Source organism: Mauremys reevesii, linkage group 6 (assembly GCF_016161935.1).
Source record: "Mauremys reevesii isolate NIE-2019 linkage group 6, ASM1616193v1, whole genome shotgun sequence".
Taxonomy (NCBI): Eukaryota; Metazoa; Chordata; order Testudines; family Geoemydidae; genus Mauremys; species Mauremys reevesii.
Window position 1 is genome coordinate 38,584,923 of NC_052628.1, and position 20,052 is coordinate 38,604,974.

Sequence of the window (20,052 nt, forward strand, 5' to 3'; positions counted from 1 at the left end):
ACTGTTAGGGGGGTTTACAGACTAGTAAACCTTATCTATCCATGGTAAATTAGTCAGTTATACTTCTAGATGTTTTATAATTCTGTTTAGTTGATTATTATATAAGGTCTAACCAGAACAGATTCTACAAAGGAAATTTGTGTATCACTAGCAGACTAGCACTTTTTGAATGAATCAGTAACAGTGGATATAGGAAAAATCAGTTGATTTGATTTATTTGGACTTTCAAAGCAGCTTTCAGAAAGTCCCTTACAAGAGATTACAGAACAAACTGAGTAGTTTTGGTTTGAGAAGCAAAGTATTCTCATGGATCAAACTCTGGCTAAGAATCAGGGGGAAAAGAATAGGAATAAACGGTCAAATTTTGTCCTGCCTGTGAATAGAGGCAAAACTGTTACAGTATAGCAGAGTTTAGGGAAAGACATTCTACATCCATTTAATGAGGGGAAAACCCCTGGCAGAGGGGAGTGCTTTCATAAATCTTTGGCTCCTGGGTCTGCAATGGACTGTAATTTTAGGGGGTTAACAGGGCCGCCCAGAGGATTAGGGGGCCTGGGGTCTTCGGCGGTGGGGGCTAAAGACCCGGCACTTTGGTGGCGGGTCCCAGGGCGGAAGGACTCCCCCGCCACGGGTCTTTGGGGCACTTCGGCAGCGGGTTCCGGGGCAGAAGGACCCCCCCCCGCCGCGGGTCTTTGGGGCACTTCGGCAGCGGGTCCCAGGGCGGAAGGACCCCCCTGCCGCGGGTCTTTGGGGCACTTCGGCAGCGGGTCCCGGGGCAGAAGGACCGCCCCCCCCTCCCCCCCCGCCACCGAATTGCCGCCGAAGACCCGGAGCAGAAGAAGCTCCGGGGGCCCGCGCCCGGCGAGAGCTTTCCGGGGCCCCCGGAGCGAGTGAAGGACCCCTCTCCAGGGGCCCTGAAAAACTCTCGTGGGGGCCCCTGCGGGGCCCAGGGCCTGGGGAAAATTGCCCCACTTGCCCTCCCTCCTCCTCTGGGCGGCCCTGGAGGTTAATCTACTTTATTGGGTGGGAAAAGTAACTATTGATAAGCTTAGATTCAGATTTGTTTTATGATTTTTTTTGTATTGTAACCACTTGCTTCCACCACTCTTTATTTATAGTAATTTTTTTATTCTTACTTAAAAAAATCTTCTGTTTTATTATAAATGCTCGCAAGGGCTATGTGGTTTACAGGAGTAGTGGGTTAAGATAAAACTGCTAAACTGAGATACACTGCACCTTTGGGGATAGAGGATCTGGAATTGGTGTGGGTAGCCAATCTCTGGGGCTGGATATCACAGGGGAATGATTCAAAGGGATTCGGGGATTGGGCTGCACCTATTTGTTAATCTACAAGGCAAAGACAGGGCTGGCATAAGCCCATAGGAGAATGCTTAAGTGGCTGAAAGGCTGGCAGTGTCAGGAATGCCCAGCTACCATAAGACGCCTCTCATTAGCGACAGTGGGTAAAAAAGTGACTCGAGTCTTGGGTGCCCTGAGATCCATCATAGTTCTCTCCAGGAAAGAGGGATGTATACTGGTGGTGAGATGTGCTGCTTCTATTCTGCATTAGCTCTTCAGATAGAGGCTATCCATTTCTGATGCTCTCAATCCAGCGCCTTTCATAAGCATTGTATTCACTTAAAATATTTTTTTAAAAGAATAAGTAGACTGAAGTGACATGATCTGTTTTCCAGCAGGTATCCAAAGGCATACAGATCCTGTAGCAAGAAGGCACTTCCCACATGCTGCTCACAGGATGGACTACATGGATTTTGAGGATGATAGCCGTGGATGGTGGTTTGACATGGACATGGTGATAATCTACATTTATTCTGTCAACTGGGTCATAGGATTCATTGTTTTCTGTTTTCTTTGTTATTTTTTCTTTCCTTTTTAGGGGACTGCATTGTTTGTTTAGTGAAACTGAAGCATCATGCAAACAAAGACAATGTAAATAGAAATGGTTTGAAGTAATGAATGCAGATCTTTGTGTGGTCTGGAGTTTTTATGATTCAGAATTGTATTAGCCTACACCAAACATGACATGGGGCTAATGATCTAATTACTGGATGCTTCTGATATAGGCATCAAAGACTTGCGCTTTGCTGAAAACATAAAGTGAAATCCTGGCCACATTGAAGTCAGTGGGAGTTTTGCCATTGATTTCAGTGGGGCCAGGGTTTCCACCCATAATTTGTAAAATCACCAGTATATAGAAATGAACCATCAAGATTTGTTTTGAGGAGTTACTGCTCAGATGGCTGCAGCATGGTCTGAACTGAGTTCAGTTTTTGGCTCTGTACTTTGCAACCTTAAGCAAGTCACATCATCTAGTGGTGCCTCAGTTTCCTCACGTGTAAAAGAGGGATGATGGAGGGAGGATCCTCCAGCACAGACAGTGTGTGTGTGTCTCAAAGTTAACTTTTAGCACCTTTCATGTGGAAGGATCCCAACGCACTTTAAGGTCTATATAGATAGATAGGACACAGTGGCTAAAACTTCTGTGTTTGAGAAGTACAGGGGAGTGTTTAATTTCAAGGGACTCAGTCTTGTAAGCTACTGAGAACTCTCGCCCTGATCCAGGAAAGCACTTAAGCATGAGTAGTCCCATTAACTTCAGCATTTGCATTGGTAACCTCAGGAGCTGCTGCTGGTTATTCAGTATGTAGCACTCTTCCAATTTAGCTAATACCATTCCATCCGATTGCTAGGTGGAATTGAATAACTGTAATGGGACTGCCCATTAAGCATGTGCTTAAGTATTTTGCTGGCTCAAGGCCAGAAATGAGCAAGGCCTCAGACTTGTATCTCATCTGAAAGTTGGCACCTCCAGCAGCACATTGGCTCCTAGCATTTAGTTTTCCTCAAACTGCATAAAATAACTTCTTAAGATTAGACATCCCTTTGAGGATTTTTTTGCAGGTAAAATACCTGTACAGCTAAAACTATGTTGACTGAATGGATTTGGTCACTTTCTTTTAATATTGCTCTAAAGGGTAGTGGGAAGTGTAATAATTGAAATTCACCATCAGTGTAGTTGTGGGCAAAAGAAAAATTAATGTATGCAATTACTTTACCTCTAATTACAATAGGTTGTCTTGTACTATTGATAGATGATCATTAGGCATAACGTCCCCCCCCCACCATTAAAACTTTAGAGGTTTTATTAAAAGTCATGGCACAATAAAACTCTCAGCAAACTTAAAACATGTTTCTCAGCTATGCCAGAACTCCGGTTATAGCTTTTGGTTTTTTAAACTTGCAAATCAACTGTTCCTGGCTCAGCGAAGAGAAGGGATGTGAAGCACCTTTTCAGCCAGAATATATTTGCACTTCCTGAGGTCAAAAAGTGTTAGACTGAAAGGATGTATCATGAAATAATTGCTTCAGCTAATTTAACTAACTTGGTGCTAGTTTAAAATGTGAAACATGATTTTTTGGGGGAAAGTATTAAATCAGATTTAAGAATTTAAGTAGGGTGTTTCTCAGATGAATATATCAATTAGCTAATATTTCAAAATGTACTCATACATAAGAAATCTATTCCAGACAACTCCAATTAAGTGAAAGTAAACATATATAGAAAATTTCTAGTAGCATTTTATCATGGGTTTATTCTGAAAGATAAAACAGGAAGGGAGACAGTCAAATGTAGTATTGCCTTCTCCTTCTGTACAGTTACAAAAGTTGATAATTGTGGGTGGATGGATACACTCTTCTAAATTTAGTATAAAAATTATTTTATATAACCTTTCTAAGGTGCATATACATATTAGTCAAGCTGTATATGTTGTCTATACTGTTGCTTTGGTTAATGCTATTAATTGCAAAGAGTAATGAATTAATCAGATAATAAAGGAGATGGACTTAGTGTTTCAGATTTTTATATAAAGCTGTTTCTCCTTCAGAAAGACCCAGAAGGGGTAGAATGGTTGTAGTTGCTTTTCTCTATTGCCTCTTTCCTTTGAAAATGTTAGTTCATTATTACGGTCTCAAATGTGCTTCCATTGAAATGTTGTCACAAAAATCCTGTTGACTTCAGTGGGAGCTGGACTAGGTCCTTTTGTGAGCAGTTTAATTCTTAAGCACTTGGTCTTGTTCTGGAATGTATTTTTATCTATGAGGTTATTACAATAAAATTTGCAATAAAATCTGAAGTTGTTTATAATATTTTTCAGTTGTGTCAATAGATATTGGGTGGAATTAAATTTGAATATTTTTTCAACCAATTTTATGTTTCTCTTTTAATTCTGTTTTTGGGAAGCAGTAGAGATTTTGGGGGGAGGGGAGTTATAATTAACACGATTATCTTTTTTCATGCTAGCATTCTTAATTGTTTTTGTACTTTGCGTGGAAACCCAAAGGGACTAGAAGCATTGAACTATCAAGTTTGTCATAACCCACAGTGGCATGTCAACTCTTTATTCTGGGTCTGAATCCATTCTGTGGATGATTTAGTACTAAATGCCGATGTTATTCTTCCAAACAGATATAACTGCATTAAACAACAGCATAACGCGAGAGACCTAATGAGATTTTAGCGGCTGGTGCACAGTTGCTCATACATGAGGTTTCATGCTCAGCTGGTGACAAACTTTTGATTAGCAGTTGCACTTTTACCCTCCACAAGTCCTCCCCTGCACCCCCATAGTCCCCTACTTCTCACCATTAAACATTTTTTAAAACTAGGAAATTAATACACAAAAATTTATTTATGAAGCACATAGGCTTGCAATACACAACACATTCACAGACATATACCTGTAACGTAACTGACAAACCACAAAAGCAAGAATATGAGAGGATCACACCTTACCATTACCACAACTATCAAGGGCCTCAGACCATACTCCACAACCTTAACTCCACTCTAGCCCCAGAGATGCCAGATTTCCATCAGCCCCCTGTGACCCAGGGAGCCCCTCAGTGCCAACTGGCAGAGGGTACAGCATATCATAACTCTCATCTGGCCTTACATGCTCATTGTCCCAACTCGCCGTCATAATCTGTCTCTAAAAGTTGTCATGTAAGGTGTTATATGCAAACTGGTAACATTAGTCTTTATCTGTATGGGTGGTATATAAAGAATTCTAGATGTTTGCTGAAAATATGTTCCTCAAATGTGTTTCGTGGACAGTGCTGAAGCACAACCTGTCCTACAAAGGAATATTGTTTTGCAGGCTTCGCCGTGTCTCCAATGTAAATTAAGCAAAATGTGACCTGAGACAATGAAAAACACATTTATATGCAAGGTAAACAATGCCATCAGGCAAGCGAATGGGGGAGGGGGGAATGGCCAGTTAACTGTCTTGACAAGGGATGGAGACTGCACCCCTAGGAAGCCTTCCTGCCTCTTGAAATAGGGACAATGAACTTTGAAAGCTAGAACAGAAGGCAAGAAGCCATTATGTCATCCTTCACCTGAGGAGACAAAGAAAAGTGCTTTGGGCTCCATGTTGGATCCTGGCTAAAGATGGGCCAGCCGAGCTGGAAGAATGACTGTAGTGAGAAAACTATTTTGAACAAAAGACTCTAATTTAAGTTCAGTTTTAATTTTAGTTTTTACTTTTGTTTGTAACCATTTCTATCCCTACTCCTTCTATCTGGTATCACTTAAATCTAGGTTCTATTGTTAATAAACTTGTTTTACGTTTACAAAACCACCTCAGTGCTGTGTATTAAACTAAAGAGCAAAACCCTCAGCTTATCTTCCAGACTTGCGTGTATTCCGTCTCTTTGGCAGTAGCAAGTTTAACTCCTGTGAGGGTGCAGTGAGAGGGACTGGATGCTGCAGGGGAGATGGTTTTGGGGAGACTCAGGACAGGAAGGGCGGTCGGGGTCACTCTGCAAGGAGTAACCAGGTTGATGGAAGCCAGGGTGAGACCACTGTGCTGTGAGCATGCTACTGGCGGCAGGGCTCTCAGCCAAAGCTGCACAGCCACAAGCACCCCGGGTTACGGGGCAGACCATGACACAACCCTTTCCTGGTCTGGATGAACCCCTGAAGCATCACAGGCCCTTACTCTCTGCATGCACTCATCTCTTTTTAACAAACTATTCTTGCCCAACACAACCAACTCCTACACCACACGTACTAGTGCCGGGGACAAGTACTCTGGGTAAGAGGTGTGTAAAAGGGTGAAAGAGGAGCAGAGGTTAGGCTATGTTGGGTGGTCTGTGGTAAAAGGTAGTTGTGCTAATGGCCAGGTGTTTACTCGGGGAACGGGGAAGAGGAGGAGCGAGTATGGACAGTTAGGCGGCTTACTTGAGCAGTTCAGTCTCTTTTGTGGGTGGGGATGTGGCAATCCTAACTGCTTCACAGTAAAGCTTTTTCTGTATTAGCAAATGAATCCTCACAACACAACAGGCCCCCCTTTACACAGAGGGAAACGGAGCTGAGAGTTTGATTCTCCCAGTGCCACAGAGGGAGTAATTGTCAGCGCCAGTATTAGCACTGTGACGTGTTTGGCTCCCGCTCCTGTCTTCAGGCTAAGTTGGTCACTTTGGTTTCTCTTATAATATTAGAGAGTATGAGTAAGCTCACATTACCACTCCCTATCAGGTGCCTCTTCTCTGGCTAAATGGAAAAACTGAGTTTCCAGTGCCATCAGCACCTTTTATGTTTCGCTTAATTGTTTTTTCAAGCCTGCAAAAGAGCTAAAAATAAAAAAGCAACTCAGAGCTGAAACAGCTTGTCATAAAAAGCCCTCTGTGAACAATTAATTCATCTTCGGAGTAAAAGGCTAACCTGTTTGAGGCATCAAAAGAGCATTGGCAACAAGAGCAGGAACCTGAAAGAAAGTTTCTACTCCACATCCACATGGTCCCCAGCACTTCCTTGGACAACATGGAGACTTCATACCTAGCTTGTGGGCGTAGGGGAGCAGGGATTGTCTCCTTCATGGTATGCTCCCTCAACCCTGTACAAACCCTTCTGAAGTTCCAACTGTGTAGGTGGAAAGGGGTGCAGGTCACTGTCAGTGTGGGGTGCAGAAATCTGAGTTTTTCACACACACTCCCACCTCTCACCCACTTTTTTCTGAGGTTTGTGTTGAGGGGAGTGAGGGGAAATACTTCGGCTGGAGGGAGACATTCTGAGGGCTGTCCTGCCTGGCATGCAGGGCCAAGGTGCAGCCTAAAGGTAAGGAGCTCTCCTTGTGAAGGCTCCTTCCCTCCTGTTGTTCACACACAATACTCTGATTAAGGAATGGAACAACTGGCCCTCTGCCTTTACAAACTTTAGCCATTACTGTATAGGATGCTCTAATGGAGGGTTTTTTTTTTCAACATCTTCTGAAATTAGCTTGCTCATATTTCCTGTAATGCACATATGGCCAAATTTTGCCTATAGTTACACTCGTGTAAGCCCAATGATTTAAAAAGGGGAAAATCTGAAGATCCACTGGATTAGAAACATGCAGGTTTCTTTAGCATTTATCTAACTTTAGTAATTTAATTCTGGTAAGCATACATTAACATCCGACAATAAAGTAAAAGTGCTCTTGGGAATTACGGTACTTTCCTGCATTATTCAGTGAAAGCTTAGTCGTAAACTATAATCTTTAATCTAGGACACTATACTTTTTACTTGATTGTATTTTTATATGGTAAATTATTATCAGAGGGGAAATTGTTCCTAAAATTGGGCTGCAGGGGTATCTGGGCTGGTGATGGGATTTCATTAAGCTTCTTTAATTAAAAATTAACAGTCAAATCTTATGGGACAAACAGCTTCATTTCTGATACATTCTGGAGAAAAAATGCTGAATAGGCCAACAAATATGAACTGAAGAATGATCCTGGACTTTTTAGTAGATATGTACTTAGTAACAAAAAGTCCAGGGCTTGCTTCTCAAAGAAATCCTATCAGCAGGACAGAATTAAATTGGAATTCAAAACCATGTTTTATTAGGATCAGATTGTGCCATCTATTGCATGCATGTAATTCCCATTCAAGTCACTGGGAGTTGAGTCAGGGCATTTGAAGGCAGAATTTATTCCTTTGAAGTTCCTTATGCAAAAATTCCTGAACACTGTCAGTGTGTCGAGTGCCCTCTGCAGACTGCCATTCATGGGATGCACATCTGTTGCAGCTCTGACAATGGACCCTTTGATAGCAGTGCCGCTGGAGCGTGCTCACACCCCCTGCTGCCCCTTTCCTCACTGTTCGTGAACATTCTGAGGGTGAGGCTATATAAGAGAGGTGGATGCTCTGGCTGCTTCAGTTCCTTTCAAAATCCAGCTGGCAGATCAGGAAGCAGTCTAGGTCCTTGGCCTGAATTCTTAGCCTTAGGTAGTACCTTCTACACCTTTATCATTCTCATTAGATTTTAGTATAGTTAGATTCAAGTGGCGTGCCTCATGTTCCTGGTTTCCTCTGGGCATTATATGCTCACATATGATGCCTAACCTGCCTCAGGGAGAGACAGACTCCCTCCAGAAGCTTAGTCTGCAGTATTTTCACCCCAAGGGCTTGGAATGAATGTCAGAATAGACTTCAAGCAGTGCATCTGCAGGAGGTTCTGGCAGCCAGGCTTTCCAGATCTGGCATATCTCTTGGATCGATGAGCAAGCATAGACCAGCATCATCTCCTGATGCTTCTAGGGAGAAGAAGCTGGACAAAACTTTGCAGAAGGTTTAAAATTCCAAGAAACCTGTAGTACCCAAGAATGATCCCAAGTGATTGGATTCAAAATTGAAAAGCAGAGAAACCACACAGGTGAGAGCCTCTGTGAGCCGAGTCAATACATGGGAGGGACACGATTGGATCCAGTCACTTTGGGTCTGTGAAAAGACAGTGCACAAGAAAGAATCTGTCTGCAGAGCCAAAAAGCACACTCAGTGGATGTTACAGAGCCATTATCTATGGATCCTAGACCATCGGATCTCCTATATTAAAACAGAAGGATTCTGGTCTTATAATGAAGCAGACAATGAACATTTTGGATATTCTGAATCCAGCTCTCCATTCCAAGCCGCCTCAACAACTAGCCATGATATTTGTTGCTCCTATCCATCCAGATCCGCAACGCAAACATAATTTAGAGAAGAACTTTAGATTCCCCATACTATTGATTCTCCTCCAGAGAGGAGAAGCAGGGTGGAGAAGCTTCATGTATAATCACCTTATGCTTCCATAGGTCTCCTGGTAAGATGCTACAGACCTTTTCTATTCTGTCCCCGAGATCACTGATCTCTCATCTACTATTGGAGTTGAATCCAAGGTTGAATCCTCAATCAGAAGTGGAGTCTGAGCACTCTAGTCAGCCAGATAGGGCTTTTCATAAGGAGAGATATTCTGCAAAACAAACATGCAGAGGATCCATACCATGACAGACACTGTGAAATGGAACTGGGCATAGATTTCTGGATGGATTAGCATGTACCCTTTGGGCTAGATGGCCCTCTCCCAGACATTCCTCAGAAAATCGCTATTCTACTAGAAATCTTCCCTCTCTAAGAGTGCAGGCAAGATTTCCATCATCTGATCTGACACTCCTGGATTTGTCTGGAATATATAAAGAAAGAGCAATTACCTGTCATCATACCAGACACATTCTCAGAAGAGGGGGAGCCAGAGATGCCTGAGGAATAGCAGCAAATGGATCCTGAGCAGAAGGATCAGAGTTTTCCAGATGGAAATGTGGGGATTACTACAGTAGTGCCTAGCTCTGAGGGTGCAGCACTATTTCACAGATTAGTTGACAGGATGGCAAATGCATCGAAGATCCTCTCTATGACAGTTGAGACTTCTAACCCAATCTTTGGCATTGTTGGCTCTCCAGAATTACACTGCTGGTAAGTCTGTAGCAACTGCCAAAAGCAGTATGGTCTAATCCTGCGTCTGCTCAGTCAGTGTAAAAAAGGTGGATAAATTACACCAATTGCCACATGAAAGTTTCTTGTTTTTTTCACACTTGCCCAGAGGCTTCTGTCCAAAGGTCTTAGGGTGGTTAGATTCACTCCACATCTTCTGAAAAAGCAAGAAGGATGGATGGGATGGGCAAACAGGTATTTTCTTCTATGTTTGGTATAAGAGTGGCTAATTATCAAGTTGTTGTCACATGCTACTAATACCATTTCTGGGAAAAGATGGTGATATTTGTACAATCCTTCTGAAGGACAGCTTATTGCAAAACATGGTTTAAGGGGGTTATTTTTTTGCCTCTGACACTCTAGCCAGAGCAGCTGCTTCTGCCACCTCTCTCAGATGATATGCATGGCTTAGATCATCAGACTCCCTCCAGAAACAAAGATGAGGTCTGTGAGAGGATGAAGGATATGAGACCTACAGCCAGCCCTTTTGGGAATATACCAGCAACCCACAATGGTACACCATTTTTCAGATAGCAGAGGAAACAATACCCATCAGTGCACTTACTGAGAAAAGAGATTTATGTACACTTGTACTTACAACTGGCTAATCAAAGCATCAGCAGCAGAAAAATATACTGGGAACCATGGCTTACACATGCACCGTATTCAAGAAGTTAGACCTCAGGATGAACTGGGAGAAATCATTATTGAGACTTGCACAGAAGAGTCCTATCACAGGGGCAATATTGGACTCCCAAATTGGCAAAGCATTCCTGACAAAAAAGAACTAGCAAAGATTCAATCAGCTATAGTCCTGCTGCACCAATTCTCAGTCATCTTTTCAGATCCCGTAGCCTCAGCCACATATATAACACTTTACACCCGACTCAAAATGAGATGTCTCCAGCACTCACTGGCAAAGAATTAGAGACAGAATTTAGACAGTAGATCTGTATCATTGATCATACTTAAGGCTAAGATTTTGTCATGGATATTTTTACTAAAAAGTCACAGGCAAAAGAAAAATTTACAGAAGCTGCGACTGGTCCGTGACTTTTACTAAAAATATCCATGACAAAATGGGGATTTGGGGGTCCCCACACCACCTGAAGTGGGGCAGCTGCGCATGGGCTAGGAGCTGCCTGCAGCAGCTTGGGGCTGTGGGGTACCCCTGCTGCCTGCAGCTCCGGGGGTCCCCTGCTGCCCATGGGGCCAGGAGCTCTGGGCTGCCACCACCTCTCGTATCAGCCAGCTCCAGGGGTCCGCAGCAGCTGGGAGCTCAGGGTTCACCCACAGCTGTGGCAGCTGGGAGCTGTGGGGTTCCCTGCCACCCGTGGGAGCTCAGAGATTCCCCCATGGCCAGGAGCACCTGGGTTTCCTGCCACCCATGGCATCCAGGAGCTCGGGGGTTCCCCCACCGCCCACGGTGACCAGTAACACCTGGCACAGGCAGATCTGGGGTCCCCACCACCACAGCAGCCAGGAGCTCTGAGGGTTCCCCGCCACATCAGGGGACCCTGCAGCTCCCGACCACCGCAGGCTGAAGTCACGGAGGTCACTGGAAATAACAGATTCCGTGACTTCCATGACCTCCGTGACTAAATCGTAGCCATAATCACACTAAAGAACGAGCTCCTGTCTTTGCCATGGTGGACTCAGCGGTTCAGTGTTATGAAAGGAGTGGCTTTCAACGCCCCAAGCATCATCAGCTACACAAACCTCAGATGCATCTAGCCTGAGCTGGAGTGCTCACTTCAACAGTTTGATAGTGCATGGCCACTGAAATTCCCAGGAAAAGAAAATGTGCATGTGTATGTTAGAACTCAGAGCAATATGTTGGGTTCACAAATTTCTTCTACCTTACTTACATCACCTGGTGGTACAGGTCATTTAGATAATACAGGACATTATAGACAGTGGTGTGTTATATAAACAAGCAGTGAGGAGCTCTCTCAACACAGCTTTGCAGGGAAGCTCTGTGGGAACAGTATTACCCAGTATGACATCTACCCAGCGGCTGTACATCTGACAAGGAAAGACAACGGTCTGATGGATAAGCTGAGCACAGATGCAACAGAACTGCACAAGTGGCCATTAAAGACCTAAGTAATGTGCAAGATCTTTGACTCCAAGGGGGGTCATCCAGAGGTAGACCTCTTTGAAACCAGCAAAATGTCCCAGATTTTGCTCAAAACCAGGAAGAGAACACTAATCCATCTTGGATGCATTCCTGAAAAGCTGGAGAGAGGGTCTTCTCTTTCCCCCAATTCGCCTCATCCAGAAGGTGATAAGAAAGACAAAACAGAACAAAGCCAAAGTAATTCTGGAGGCTCTGGCATGGCCAGGACAATAGTTCCCAGACCTCCTTTTTCTATGGAAGGGTTTTTTTGTCAATCTGTCCCTTTTATTCTAGATCTGTTGATTCAACAGAATGGAAGTCTTATCACCCAGACCTATATTTGCTACACCTGATGGCCTGGGATAGACTCAGAGCAATCTACCTCTCTAGAGGTACATATCCTGTTTATCTGGAGGAGAGAATTAACATGTAAGTTATAGCCTGAAATAGAACAGGTTTATTCTCTGGGCAAACAGTAATAATGTTGTCCCAACCACCATTCCAGAGCTGCTAAAGCTGAAACTTCTAGGTCTCTCAATCATCAGTTAAGGTGCATTTGGCAACCATGTTGATGTACTACACTCTTAATGATAACAAATCTGGATTCACATATGAGTCTCTTACGTGATTTGTGAAAGGGAAGACTAACATCTACTCAAAGTCCCTTCTGCAGTATGAGACCTCAGTATGGTCAGCTAATGAATCCTCCATTTGAACCAATGAGAGAATGTTCCTTATTTCATATTTCAAGTTAAAACTGTTTTCTCTATATCAGTAACATCTGCTAGAAGAGTGAGTGAACTACACACCCTCAACATCTCCTCCCCCCCTCCATTTTACTGTTTTTCATAAGGGCAAGGTAGTGCTAAGCCCTCATCTGAAGTTCCTGCTTAAGGTGATAGCTGAGTATCACATTAACCAGTCAGGTAACCTGCCAGTGTTTTTTCCAAGGCCACATGTACATGCAGGAGAAAACAGGCTTCATACTTCAGATTCAAAAGGACTTTAGCTTATTTGCCTAATAGGCTAATTTAGGAGGTCCTATGCTGACAAGAAAAAGGATCAAGCAATCACATCTCACTATCAAAATGGGATAGGATGTGCATTCACGAGGCTTACACTTTGGCTTCAGTCCCTGTTGCTGAAGGAATTAGAGCACATTTCACTAGAGGACTAAGATTTCTTCAGTGGCGTGCCTTAGGCACATACCACTTATAGGCATCTGTAGAGTAGCACCATGGGGTTCCATGTATACATTTATAAAACAGGTTTCAGAGGGGGAGCCGTGTTAGTCTGTATCAGCAAAACCAACAAGGAGTCCGTGTGGCACCTTAGAGACTAACAAATTTATTTGGGTATAAGCTTTCGTGGGCTATAACCCACTTCATCAGATACATGGAGTGAAAAATACAGAGGCAGGTGTAACTATACAGTACATGAAAAGATGGGAGTTGCCTTACCAAGTGGGGGGGAAGGGGGAGGGTCACTGCTAATGAGGCCAGTTCAGTCAGGGTGGATGAGACAGTTGACACGAAGGCATGCGTATCAACAGAGGGAAAATTACTTTTTGTTACTACCCCACCCCTTCTCTGAGCACCCCCCCCATGCCACCCCTTCTCTGAGGCCACACCCACCACTCACTACATCCCCCCTCCCGCTGTGACTTGCTCTCCACACCCACATTCACTCATTTTCACCAGGATGGCTCAGGGGTTGGGCTGTGGGAGGGGGTGAGGGCTCAGGCTGGGGGTGCAGGCTCCAGGGTGGGGCCAGAAATGAGGAGTTCAGGGTGTGGAAGGGGGCGCCAGGCTGGGCCAGGTGGTTGGGGTGTGGGTGGGAGGTGAGAGATCCAGCTGGGGCTGTGGGCTCTGGGGTGGGGCCAGGGGTGAGGGATTTGGGGTGCAGAAGGGGGCTCCAGGTTGGGGCTGAGGGGTTCAGAGTGCGGGGGGGCTCCAGGTTGGGAAAGGCAGTTAGGGTGCAGGGGGTGTAGACTCAAGTGGGGTTGGGGATGAGGGGCTTGGGGGTGTAGGAGGATGCTCTGGGCTGGGGGTGGAGCCAAGGGGTTTGGAGTATGAGAGGGAGCTGCGGCAGCCGATTGGGGTGCGGGGGTAGGGCACCGGTTGGGAATGCAGGCTCTAGTGTGGGGCCGGGGCTGAGGATTTGGGGTGCAGGGGGCTCCAGGCTGGGGCTGAGGGGTTCAGAGTGCGGGGGGGCTCCAGGTTGGGAAAGGCAGTTAGGGTGCAGGGGGTGTAGACTCAAGTGGGGATGGGGATGAGGGGCTTGGGGGTGTAGGAGCCAAGGGGTTTGGCGTATGAGAGGGAGCTGCGGCAGCAGATTGGGGTGCGGGGGTGGGGTAGGGCACCGGTTGGGAATGCAGGCGCTAGTGTGGGGCCGGGGCTGAGGGATTTGCGATGTAGGAGGGGGTTGAGGAGGCAAGGGGTGAGGGGTCCAGCTGGGGGGGGTGCAGGCTCTGGGGTGAGGCTGAGGATGAGGGGTTTGGGGTGCAGGAGGGTGCTTAGGGGTGGGACCAAGGGGTTCGGAGGGCCTGAGGGGGATCAGAGCTGGGTCAGGGGGTTGGGGGCCAGGAGGGGGGCCAGGGGTGCAGGCTCTGGGCAGCACTTACCTCAAGCAGCTCCTGGAAGAAAGGGCATGTCCCCCCTCCTCCCAGCTCCTATGCAGAGACGCGGCCAGGCGGGTCTGAGCACTGCCCTGTCCGCAGGCACTGCCCCTGCAGCTCCCATTGGCCACGTTTCCCAGCCAAAGGGAGCTACAAAACCGGCGCTTGGGGCGGGGGCAGTGTGCAGAGCCCCCTGGCTGCCCCTACGTGTAGGAGCCAGAGGGGGGGACATGCTGCTGCTTTCAGGAGCCTCACGAAGCCATGGCAGACAGGGAGCCTGCTTTAGCCCCACAGCACTGCCAACTAGACTTTTAACGGCCTGGGCAGCAGTGCTGACCGGAGCAGCCAGGCTCCCTTTCGACCAGGCATTCCAGTGGAAAACCGGACACCTGGCAACCCTATTAGCAATCAAGTAGTGGTCAGGCTACAGCAGTTTCCTTCCCGAGTCTTGTTGGCACTCTCAGGCCAGCAACGATGACGGAACCATGAAAAAAGCAAATTAACAAGAGAAAAAGAGAGCAAGGCCTGCCTGGAGAGCAGAGAGAGTCAGAGAGTAAAGGAGCCCCCATGCTTCTGAAGCTGGACAGGACAGAGAAGAGTTAGTGACAGCAAGGAGCTCTGCTGACCACTGTCAAAAATGAGTGGAATGTTTCCAAGGCAGCAAATAAGCTCTGGGATGGTGTGAAACCACCAGTGTCAGGGGGTATGTGGCTTGTGATCCTATGCCTTACGGTGCTTAGGGACCAAGAACCTTAAGATTCTGGATGAGTCTGCCTGATTTGTGCTAGGGCACTGCCACCCAAGCCTAACTATCCTGCATGATGACAATACCATCAGTGGAAAAACTGTTTTCAGCATGTTGTTGGTAATAAACGAAAAATTTTACTGTTTAAAAATGAAATAGGTTGAACTGGATGACCAGAAGAAATATGGGGGAACTGGATAATCTAATCTCTATTACAGCAGTGGTCAGTGTGTTGTTAATACAAAATCATGTATTAAAATTGAACAATAGTCTGGTCCCACAACTTATTTCTTTATTTCTGAAAACAACCTCGATTTTTCAGTATGCGGTGATTGTGTAACCAAGTTGGTCCCGGGATATTAGAGAGACAAGGTGGTAATAGAGTTTTGTGGACCAACTTCTGGTGGCGAGACCTGAAGAAGAGCTCTGTGTTAGCGTGAAAGCACCACCAGACGTTGGGCCACTAAATGCTATTACCTCTCTAGATTTGTCAGGGACGGCAGGAGTTCCAGATTCCTTCGAAGATGTCTATCTTGTGTGATGAGCATGGCACTCACTTGAGGCAATTCTACCATAGCTTTCATCTATTCTTCTGTTAGTTGGGGATTCTTATATAACTGACTGCTTCACCCTCTCCTGTGGAGATACCTTAGCAATAGCCTGGGTAGGGAAAATGCCAGACATATTTTTTAGGAGTTCCCCAAATCATTCTTTAATTAGGCAGAAACGATTCCCAAACATTTAGTGGAGCCCAGGGAACCTAAGCTGCCATTTTTCTTTTTGTTAATGGCAAATAAAAAGCTAAAAGCTGCAATTGCAGACAGTAAATATCCCATATCCAGGTGCTAGGTTTGCACTTTTTAAATGTCTTTTGAGAGTGTGCAGGGGTGGGCAAAAAGGGATGGGGGCTATAATTTTTTAGGTCTCAATTCCGCCTCTTAGGGGGTCTGAGCTGTGCTAGGTGTAGTCAGAGGTGCACCACCACCTGCACAATCTCAAGGAATGCTGATGCAATGAGAACCTCTTTCCAGAATGGGCAGCCAACCACCACCCTTCCTCCTGCACAGGCTGCTTGATGGTAGCGGTGGCCTTTTCTAAACCAAATACCACTCCTTCCCCAGAGCCACCAGCAGTATTAAACTCCTTCCCACAACTTGCACTCCTAATGCTTACACGTTTGCCCTTTGCATGAGTACACTGGAATGGGGAAAGGCCTCCTGCATCTTCACTGCCTCCAACATGTCCCTGTTCAAGCAGCTGTAATTTAGTCCTTAGCATTGATGTTATTGCTAGATAAAGAGAACAATACAAATGGATTGTTTATAGTGAGCTGATAAAACTGTTCCATTTTTAAACAGTGGCAATCACACTGGTTACATTATACATAAGGCTGAGATTTTGCTCTAGGCAGAGTGCACTGTGGTAAGTGTATTGTGGGACATCACTTTAAGTTAATGGTAATCTGTTCTATTTCCAATCAAACTATTTTGTTTCCAGCAGGAGGATCTCTGCATGCCTTACTGGAAGTTAAAATGTAAATCAGGCAATCACTTAAATGTGCTGCACATGTCCTTATTATCCTCTACCAAGAGGCGGAAGAGGAATGTGTAAATGCAGCCAATAAAAGGTGGACCAGCTCATTTTGTTTTCCTATTGAGCCCCTGGCATAAAATCCCACTTACTGTGTCATAAAAATTTGGTGTTTTAAAAGTTGTAATTTTGCAGCATACTGTAAAATTTCTGAACTAGAGGATGGAACTCAGAATCAGTAAAGGGAAGTTATATACATAAGCGAATTTCTGTAAAATGAATGAGGTTGGGTACTTTCTGACATAAAATAGTCTATATTACTGTCTTCATTTACTGAGGAAGTGAAAAACGGAAAACCTTTGCAAAATCCTAGAATGAGCTTTTTCTAGGGAAACCAACTCTTCACATAATTTAGGTGCCACTAAAGAAACATTCTTTAAACCTACAATCAAAAATGTGAAACACAAAGCCTTTAAATCCAAGGGGCTGTAGATACTTTTAGTTGTTTGAGTTTAATGCCTCATTACCAGTCATTGTATGGCATCTGCCAGTGTCTTAAAGACATAGTCTAATTAGAAACACGTACTAAGATTGTGGTTACCTTGCCCATGGCTTTATCTACATGCATTTAATCTTGCAAAAGTTCATTTGGTTCTGGAATGATTTGAATAAAACTGGAGGAGGGAAGAATATGGTAACTTTATAGTATATCCTCCCAAGAAGAGATCTCTGGATAGTGTCTGCAATGAATTAATGTTATAGGCACGCTACTGCCCTGCCTGGTTTCCTGTCATGAAGGATGTTAAAGCATGGTTTTTCTGGTGATCTTGCTCTTTGTCTTTTTAAAAGAGTGCTGAATGAATTTAGTGTACATAAAAGTGAGTGATTAGTATAACTGGTTTAAACAGCGTAGTATCAGAGGGGTAGCTGTGTTAGTCTGGATCTGTAAAAAGGTATACCTGCCTCTGGAAATTTCCACCACATGCATCTGACGAAGTGGGTATTCACCCACGAAAGCTTATGCTCCAATACGTCTGTTAGTCTATAAGGTGCCACAGGATTCTTTGTTGCTTTAAACAGCATAAGCTTCCTCCATGAAAGCTTCCGCAAACAGCTCTGCTAGTGGAGTGTTTTTGAGCAGACGGCCAGCCATGACAAACTGGGTGACAATTGTGTGAGCTACACAACAAGGAATTAAAATTAAAATAACAGCATCAACTCATGTTGACTGGCGATCTGGCCAGTGATTGGCATTCAGGACTATAGAGATGAAAGGCACTAGTCTACCGTGTCCCCAGATTTACAGTTTTTGTATGTAATGTTACTTAAAGTTGTTTAAGAAAGCAATGAGGTGTAATGGTTAAACCACAAGAAGCAAGTCAGGAAATTTGCGTTCCATTGCTGGCTGTTCCCCTGGTGATTCACTGGTCATTCCTGCAGTCCCTGCTACAATGAATACTCCAGTATTTCATACAAAGTGGAACAGCTTCAGCAGGAGTGACTGAGATTGAGACATGAGTTAGGCACTGGGCATCAGCACTGAGAGGGCATTGCACATGCCCACCAGCAGAAATTTGCAACTGAGGAGCCTTTACCACGGGGAATTGAAGCACCTACGGGGTAGGCCACAGCTGAATTGGAGGTTGAGGGTTTAAATTTTGGATTTAGGTGCTTAATGCAGCAGTTAGGCACCTAAATCCCTTTGTGGCTCTAGCTTCCTGGTCTTTTAAGTACCTCTCGCGTTAGGCAGAAGCTGAGAGGTAGTTTGTGAATGCCAGCAGTGCCTAAATGTTGGACTTCAGTGCTTACCTGACCCTTTTGGTGCTTACGTTCCCCTTGTGAATCTGGCCCTTAGAGCCTTGTAGCTGCTGAGTTATACCCTTTAGTAATAGCTTAGGGGCTGTTATATTCCAGAGCACAGTGTGCTCTGACTGCACACTCCCCTCCCCGCTAACACCAGGTACAAAGCCAGTGACACTGGTTCTAAGCCATCTGAGGATTCCTGAACTAGAGGAGGAAGCTTACAGCTCTTTTAAATCCACTTCAGCTGTTGCAGTGGCATAGAGAGATCTAAGCCTAAGCCAGGATCTGGCCCTTGGAATGGCTAAGGCAGGAGGAAAGGCTCAGGCATTAGAACTTAATGGGTGTTTTACTGATCTGAGACCATTACCTTCTGCTACCTGGAATCACCAGCTCCTTTTAAAGCTCCAATCAGATGTTCCAAATTAAATTACCTGTGCTTTAGATGGCCATGTCAGTAATCTAATCAAAGTGCAACGGCATAAGCAAGAAGTAGGCAGTAACACAGAGAGCGAGAGAAAATCACAATTGAGTAGTGCAAGGTATAGGAGAGTCAAAGGATATGAGATGATAGGAATTTATTTCCTCCAGCATATTTAATGGCCTGCATTGGGATTTGCTGAAGGATGGGGGAAAGGCTTGGTGCACTGAGGGGACTAGAGAAGGCAGATTACTGAAAGGGGTGAGATAGAGTGGGAGATGGGACACTGAGGGGGTGATGAGGTACAGGGTTATAACCAGTTGGGCAAGCACTTGAAGACACTGAATAAAACTATTCTGTAATGAGAGCTCATTTTCACTTTACAGGAAAATTATTCCCACAAAATTACAAACATTGAAACTGATTGATGCGGACATCGCATCTGCTCCAGCTCCCATTCAAGACAGGATAAAGTCTCCCATTGACTTAAATGGGAGCTGGACTGGACCTACGTATAGGCTAAAAATTATTCCTAACAGAGTTGAAAGGGCCTTTTTGCATGATCTAGTTCAGGGGTAGCCAACAGGTGACCTGGGAGCCAAATCTGGACCACCAGCAGCTTTTGAACGAACCGCAAAAACTTTTTATTTACTTATTGACATTATTGTTACTATTTTTGTATTATTTTCTCTGGAGTCTGGACCGTGCCTATACCTTGACCAAGAAATTTGGACCTTGACAAAAAAAAAATCATTGATGACCCTGATATAGTCCATCTCCCTGCGTTGCAAGCCAGTTTTTGTATGTTTGGCTAAAGCATTTCTAATTGTTAATTTATAAGCATTTCTGTAGAATTCATCATCATAGTAGTCAAGTGCTTCTGGTTTATTGTCTTGTAAATTCCAACCCCTACTACTTTCAGATTTTTGTTTACAATGTTTATTAGACTTTACCTTAAAATAGGGTCTGCAAACAATCCTAGAGCTCGCTGTAACATCTGACT

General features: G+C 44.7%; 1 protein-coding gene across 6 annotated transcripts in view; it reads left to right on the forward strand.

The window, feature by feature from the left end:
• The window catches only part of RNF180 (ring finger protein 180), a 135,785-nt gene extending 130,205 nt beyond the window's left edge, over positions 1–5,580 (forward strand). For 4 of the 6 annotated variants that reach the window (XM_039544739.1, XM_039544738.1, XM_039544741.1 and 1 more), the window contains one exon: positions 1,695–5,580. In XM_039544739.1, the coding sequence (XP_039400673.1) occupies positions 1,695–1,897 (203 nt within the window). In that variant the 3' untranslated portion in view covers positions 1,898–5,580. The remainder of the gene's footprint in view (positions 1–1,694) is intronic. The other 2 variants (XM_039544743.1, XM_039544742.1) reach the window with 2 other exon arrangements.
• Positions 5,581–20,052: the final 14,472 nt, after the last annotated feature.